This window comes from Triticum dicoccoides, chromosome 3A (genome assembly GCF_002162155.2).
Source record: "Triticum dicoccoides isolate Atlit2015 ecotype Zavitan chromosome 3A, WEW_v2.0, whole genome shotgun sequence".
NCBI classification, from domain to species: domain Eukaryota; kingdom Viridiplantae; phylum Streptophyta; class Magnoliopsida; order Poales; family Poaceae; genus Triticum; species Triticum dicoccoides.
The window spans coordinates 103,995,275-104,003,133 of NC_041384.1; the positions used below are offsets into that span (position 1 = coordinate 103,995,275).

Genomic DNA, 7,859 nt, shown 5'->3' on the forward strand with positions numbered 1-7,859 from the left:
ATGTCGCCTCCCCGCGCCCGAGCTCGCGCGCGCTCACCGCGACCTCGCCCCGCCCGGCGTGCCGTCGCGCGTGCCCCTGTCGCGCCAAGCCGCACGCCGCTGCCCCGCAATCGCCGCCCGCGCGCTGAGCTCGCTGCCGCGGCCGCGCCCTCAACCGCCTGCGCCTCCTCCGGCCTTCTCTCCAGTCGCTCGTACCCACCGCCGCCTCCAACTGCGGCCCCGCGCCGACGCTCGCCGTCGCAGCCTCGCAACTTGCCGCGCGTCTGGCCCCTGCCCGCGCTGCCGTCCGCCCCCACGCGCGCCTGCCGCCGCGCTGCTGCGGCCCGACCGCGGCCTCCGCTCGCCTGCCCTGCCGCCCACCACTGTCGGCGCCGCCTTGTCCCCTCGCCCCGCCGCGCTTGTTCCGGCCGGCCGTGGCCGCCGGCCGCGCACCCCCCGCGGCCATCTCCCGCAACCGGCACTGGCGCCTTGGCGCGCCCCTTCGCCCGTGACCGTTCGGGCGGGTTCGCTCGCCCGTTACCCGCGGCCAAACCCACTAGGCCTCCCTCTAGAATGTTTTTTAATAAATAATAATAATAATAATAATAATTAATGATAATAATTAAACAATTAAATAATTAACTTAATTAATTTTGATTAATTAAACTAAACCATTAATTAAACTAATTAATCATAGTTAGATTAATCTAATAACTAATTAAACTAACTACTATTAGTTAATTAATCAACCAATGACAGTGGGGCCCACCCCTAATTAATCATGATTAGGTTAATTATAAATGGTTAATTAAAATGTGTCACTGACCAGAACGATGAGACAAGCACTGTTTTGGATAATGTTGAATCAAAATAATTAAATAAATCCTAAAAATGATTTAAATCTTTTAAAATTAATATAAAATAAACCGTAGCTCCGATGGAAAAACTTTGTACATGGAAGTTGCTCAGAACGATGAGACGAACCCGGATACGCAGTCCGTTCGTCCGCCACGCATCCCTAGCATAGCGAACACGTAACTTTTCCCCTCTGATTCATCTGTCCGAAAACGCGAAACACCGGGGATACTTTTCCGGATGTTTCTCCCCTTCACCGGTATCACCTCATACCGCATTAAGGCACCCCTATCACCGCTACTTGTCATGTCATGCATCGCTATGGATCTGTTTGCATTATATTCATTGTTTCTTCCCCCTCTTCTCTCCGATAGACTATGAGACTGACGCCGTTGCTGGTGCCCCAATCGACTATACTGTTGACGACCCCTCTTTCTTGCCAGAGCAACCAGGCAAGCCCCCCCCCCTTGATCACCAGATATCGCCTATTCTTCTCTCTACTACTTGCATTAGAGTAGTGTAGCATGTTACTGCTTTCCGTTTATCCTATTCTGATGCATAGCCTGTCATTGTTGCTACAGTTATTGATACCTTACCTGTAATCATAAATGCTTAGTATAGGATGCTAGTTTACCATCAGTGGCCCTACATTCTTGTCCGTCTGCCATGGTATACTATCGGGCCGTGATCATTCGGGAGGTGATCACGTGTGTATACTTACATACATATTATATGATACCTGTGATGACTAAAGTCGGGTCGGCTCGTAGAGTACCCGCGAGTGATTCACGGATTGGGTCCGAAAGGACGTTTGTCCCGACGGCCCTCTGAGTGGATCTTTGTGGCGGAGCGATAGGGCAGGTTGAGACCGCCTAGGAGAGAGGTAGGCCTGGCCCTGGTCGGCGTCCGTGGTTAATTCAATTAACACGCTTAACGAGATCTAGGTATTTGATCTGAGTCTGGCTACTAGCCTATACGCACTAACCAACTGCGCGGGAACAGTTATGGGCACTCGACGTCGTGGTATCAGCCGAAGCCTTCGTGACGTCAGCGACTGAGCGGTGCGCGCCGGGTTGGACTGGAACACATGCTCTTGTATAAAGGAGGCTAGGTTTGCTCACCGGCCGCGTCGCAACATGCAGGTGTGCAATGGGCGATGGGCCCAGACCCCTGCGCCATAGGATTTAGACCGGCGTGCTGACCTCTATGTTGTGCCTAGGTAGGGCTGTGACGTGTTGATCTTCCAAGGCCGAGCATGACCCAGGAAAGTGTGTCCGAACAAAGGGGATCGAGCGTGTTGGGAAATGTGGTGCACCCCTGCAGGGAAGTTAATCTATTCGAATAGCCGTGATCTTCGGTAACAGGAAGACTTGGAGTTTTACCTTGACCTTATGACAACTAGAACCGGATACTTAATAAAACATATCATTTCAAGTGCGAGATACAACCGGTGATCGCTCTCTCACATGGCGACGAGGAGAGCATCATCGGGTAGGATTATGCTATGCAATGTTACTTGGTGAACTTACCATCTATTCTCTTCTGCTGCAAGATGGAGGTTACCAGAAGCGCGGTCTTCGATAGGACTAGCTATCCCCTTCTTATTCCGGCATTCTGCAGTTCAGTCCACATATGCTACCCCTTCTCCATTTGATACCAATGCATGCATATGTAGTGTATCTCCTTGCTTGCGAGTACTTTGGATGAGTACTCATGGTTGCTTTGCTCCCCCTTTTCCCCCTTTCTATACCCGATTGTTGCGACCAGACGATGAAGTCCAGGAGCCAGACGCCACTGTCGATGACGACTGCTACTACTCGGGAGGTGCCTACTACTACGTGCAGGCCGCTGACGACGACCAGGAGTAGTTTAGAAGGATCCCAGGCAGGAGGCCTGCGCCTCTTTCGATTTGTATCCTAGTTTGTGCTAGCCTTCTTAAGGCAAACTTGTTTAACTTATGTCTGTACTCAGATATTGTTGCTTCCGCTGACTCGTCCATGATCGAGCTCATGTATTCGAGCTCTCGAGGCCCCTGGCTTGCAATATGATGCTTGTATGACTTATTTTATTTGTAGAGTTGTGTTGTGATATCTTCCCATGAGTTTCTGATCTTGATCGTACACGTTTGCGTGTATGATTAGTGTACGGTCAAATCGGGGGCGTCACAATATTGACATTGTTTACTTATTTTCTTCTAGCCGCTTCATTAGTCGAATTTGGTTTCTTTGCAGGTTACTAACCTTCGAAAAGATTTACGATGCACGACAGAGATGGTATATAAATTTTGAGTCGGTCGCAGAAACGTAGGGCGCTGACTGACATGTTTGCTGCCTCCATGGTAATGAAATAAACCGCAGCTGAATTTCTTCTTTTTTTAAGAAAAGGAGGATATACCCTGGCCCCTGTATCTGGGCGATGCATGCAACCATTTTACTACTTATTCACATAGATCTTGTAAAGTAATACATCAATAAGTCTGAAGCCACCATCTTGGTAACACCTATCGCTACTCCTATCCCCTTGATGAAGGGATGCCGAATGTCCTAATCGAATACCAAACAGACATTGTACCAAAGTCTAACATCTAAAGCCGGATGCCCCAGCCAAGCCACAAAGCGGGGACTGGGTCACACACCGGCCAGGCACACTCTCAGAGGCCGCCGCTGCCATCTTCCATTGATCCATCTCTAGATTAGGTACAGACGCACCAACCTTGGTTGGCCTGTCATCGATGCCACCACGGTGCCAGACAACGCCACCGTCCTGCACGTATCCATCCACACGCGCCCGTCGTCGAATTCTGCAGTGCCATGCCGCCGGGATCCGTCGTCGGTCTTGCGGTAGATGTAATGCTCCTCCTCCTCTTGTCCCCTCCAGTCAGCACTTGCTCCAAAACAATGCCCTTAGGAGGGAGAACGACACCGAAGGCGCAATCATCGTCCGATCTGGTAGACCCAAATCTAGGATTTCCCCCAGAACATCCCGATCGAGTTGACATGACCTGCAACAACGATGCCGCGAGAAAAAAAAACGGCGTCAGAGACGCCACAATCGTCTGCCAAGATCGTAGTCAAGCGCGGTTTTCACCGAAAGCCGCGTCGTCCCGATCTCGCGGCTGGCTGGAAATGCGCAGAGCTTTTCCATGCAGACGTATGCCGCCACCAATTCTCCGGCGGAGATCCTCCATCCCCTCGGCGGAGCCCTCATCGCGCCGCCAACCATCCACATGAAGAGTTGGCGACGGATCTGGGTGGGATCCAGATCAGCCCAGCATCGCCGGAGATCTTGGATCCCGTGGGTCATGAAGGGTAGCGGGGCCGCCGCACAACCAGGTGCGCCACCCTGGTCACTGCGAACAACTCCCGCCCCAACCGCACCAACTAGGGATGCATACGACCATTATAGTATGAGTGCCAAGATAAACATGGTCCTCAGAATATTTTAAATGAATATCAAGATATTTCTTGATGAGTGGTTCCACCACACACCAAGCTTGATCCTCAATAAATGGGAGAAAAACCCCTATACATCACCTGTCAATTCTAGAAGTTGAACTTGGATCGTTAGGCTACACAACTGCATGCCTAACCATTGAGCCAAGGCTCTCTTTGCAATTTTTGTTATCTGTATGTGTTGCCAGGACACCTGAATAACCTGAGGCCGACTGGTTGGTTTTGTTGTTTTAACCAGGCCTTTTCTCTTTACAACACTGAATGGATGAAGTGAGAATTTGAGACAAGCCATGATCTCACAAGCTAGCATAGCACTCAACAGGCGGATTTCTCCTATGTGTTGCCCTTGCTGCTTCAGTTTAAATTTAGATTAGACTTCACCGGGTGTATGTAATCTGAAATCTCTTCAAAGGTTAAGTTTACTACTGTATGCCCATTCAGAGAGTATGAAATCCGTCACGTCAACAACGCATTCAAATGCAAGAGGTTGTGTTTTTCTAGATAATAACGGAAGACAAAATCATAGCTTCCAATGATTCAAATAATTCAAAATCAATACACATGTTGTAGTGGGTCCTATCGCCGTGATTTGTCGAAAACCTTCAAAAGTAATAGTTTACTGAAGAAAAATGACATCCTAATTTACTGGTTTCTAACTTTGTAATAAAGTCTAATGAAAACCTTCAAATGTAGTAAGATTCCAGCGAAAGACATCCCGGCCTTGTGTCAAGTTAATCGAATCCAAACGGGATAGAAGATGTTGCCATGATACAAGACGGGTCCCAACCAAATCCCTCCGAAATGATATATCTGGCGGAGAAGTGGTCATCACATGCGCAAGAGTATCGTTCTTATCGCATACAATGCGGTACAAGGCTGGGTACTGTTCTCGGAGAGTGGTATTTCCTAGCCACTTGTTCTCCCAGAAGCGTATCTCCGAGCCGTCCTTTATCGCTAAGGATCCGAAACGGAAAAGATGTTTCTTTACTGCCATCAGACCAGCCCAAAAATTGCACCGACGGACAATGGATTTGCGAGATCATTAATTCCTCCATTGAGGAATACAATAAGTGCAAACTGGAGATCATACATAACCTTGAACTCAAGGATCGACGGTAATAAGATCTCCCAAGTAATGTTCTTCCATTAAAAGTGCAACCGGATGAAAATGTTATATGTGCATCAGCAAATTAAAGTCACCCTGTTCAGAAATCGACTTACAAAAGAAAATCGCAGACGACTTGGATTAGTAAAACCATTAAGGAAAAATTCATGCGTTATACGTACTGTATATCCGAAACACTTTTACTTTATTAGAGGAGAACACAACGGGTTAGCCATATAATTTGCAGAACAGACGTTTCTCCACACACAAAAATGCAGAACAAATGGAGATTCAACTGCAATGTCATCTGATAACTCACAATGCCCTTCATTACTGATTAATTGATTGGTAAGGTTGCACATAATGCAATGATAGTAGGATGTAGTCACTTTGAACATGACAAGAAAATTAAATGCCAGAGTACCATTGCTGAAACAAGAGAGAGCATGCATATGTAGCTAGTAACTTGATGGTTCCCAACGGTATGTAGCATCCTAGGATCAATCAAGAATCAACCATTACTGAGCTGGGGCATCGATCGAGCACTTGGCAATCAGCTCCTTGACAATAGAGGGGAAGCTTGAGCGCAGATTCTCGAAGTCGTCGCCGGCCATGGCTGCCGTCAGGTTCTTCGGAGAGCTGAGGAAATGGAAGCATGCGCCTTTGAGCTCATGGCAGTGGTGCACCTCAGCTAACGCCAGGATGCTCGCCGCCGTGCCCGCCGCGATGTTCTTGCACAGCTTGTCCTCGCAGATCAGCTTGAGCCTCTCCATGCGGTACTTGTCGGCCGCCACGAGCAGATGCTGGGCCATGGCGAATTCCTCTTCTTCCGCCGTCTCCAGCGGCCACGAGTCCGTGTACATGAAGCGGAGCAGCGCCTTGAAGACCTGCGCCTCCATGTCGGCCACGCGGACCGCGCCGGCGGCGCCGCCCTCCCTCATCGAGCCGAAGAGCTCCGCGCTCAAGACCGGCGACCGGGCCGCGAGCAGCCACCGGTGCGCGGCGAACGTCTCGCCGCCGACCTCGAAGACGACGTCGGCGCCCTTGTCGGCCGCGAGGAGGTCGCCGAGCTGCTGGCCAAGGTCGGACGGGGGCACAGGGACGGATCTTGGCGCGGGGGCCGGCGGCGGGCCCCCATCGGCGCGGAACTCGTTGACGACGATGATGTCGCAGCGGATGGTGAAGGAATCGTCCTTGAGATGGTCCGATTCCTCCAGGGTCTTCCTCTTGACGAAATTCGGGCACTCCCAGACGCCATCTTCGCCGGCCTCCACCCTGCCGAGCTTCAGCGGCGCGGGCTTACGGCCCCAGCTCTGGAGAAAGGAGAGCGCGTGCTTCTTTTCGGCCTTAAAGCGGAACTGGACCTGCGCGCGCACCTCTCCGGCGACGGCGTCGTCGAGGACGAGGTGGAGGGAGATGTGGCCCTTGTGCGAGGACGGGTCGCCGTTGGGGTAGTACTGGATGGCCCAGCGGCGGCCGCCGACGGAGAAAGGCTGGGACTTGAGGAACTCCCCCGTGGGCAGGGTGGCCTTGGTGATCGAGTAGCCGTCGATCTTCAGGTGGTGGCGCCCGTGCGTCGTGTCGGCGACGATCTCGGAGGCGCTGGACGACATTGCGGCGAGCCTCTGGCGTAGCGCCGCGCAGAGCTACTGGGATTCGGCAGGGATGGAGTGGGGAGTGGAGGAGGGGAACGCGAGGACGACGAACCTTTCTATTCTGGGAAAGGTTCTGGATCGGGACTCTTCTACACACGGGCCTTCGCAATTTCGTTCGAGCAAATGGGCTTTAGTGATAAAAAGGTTACTCAATGGGCCTTACGTTTTTCTCAAATAAATTCAAATGAAAGAGAAAACAGACCTTTACGGATATTCAAAATGGCCCCAAGGAGCATATGTTCCTGGGTGAAAAAAAGGTAAATTTCTCAATGTCAACAGAAATTGAAATCTATATGTTCGTGTCTGTGAATTTTGATGGAAAAAACACTAGTATTGTGAACCGTGCTAAGAAAAAGTCAACTAAGAAAAATAAATCCGACCTTTACGAATATTCAAAACGGCGCCAAGGAGCATATGTTCGCAGGTGAAAAGGTTAAATTATGAATGTAAAAAAATGAGAAAATATTGTCATGTATATGTTCATGTCCTTTTCCGTGTCTGATTTTTCATGAAAAAAACACAAGCGCAAATTGTACTAAGAAAAATAGTCTATTGGTCCTAAAAGAGCCCTTCTAGAGTACAATTTTTCTTTTGCCTAGATTACACACTTATTTGTTCACGAAACTTCACAGGCAGATAAGAGACATGAACATGTGTGTTGTAGAAAACAATCTTTTTTACAGTTACACTATTCATCCTGGAGCCAAAATGTTTTCCCCTTCGATACCGTTTGTGAATGGAGTGAAGTAACTACAGTACATTTGTAGCACAATTAAATCTATTATTAAACAAAACACTTGCGCTTTTGCCACC

The 7,859-nt window shown here is 49.8% G+C and overlaps 1 protein-coding gene across 1 annotated transcript; it reads right to left on the bottom strand.

Moving 5' to 3' along the window:
- Window positions 1–5,694: 5,694 nt before the first annotated feature.
- Window positions 5,695–7,081, bottom strand: LOC119267385 (BTB/POZ and MATH domain-containing protein 1-like). Its single transcript, XM_037548767.1, has one exon. It carries the CDS (start codon window positions 7,002–7,004, stop codon window positions 5,910–5,912), a length of 1,095 nt encoding a protein of 364 aa, XP_037404664.1. The 5' UTR covers window positions 7,005–7,081; the 3' UTR covers window positions 5,695–5,909.
- Window positions 7,082–7,859: the final 778 nt, after the last annotated feature.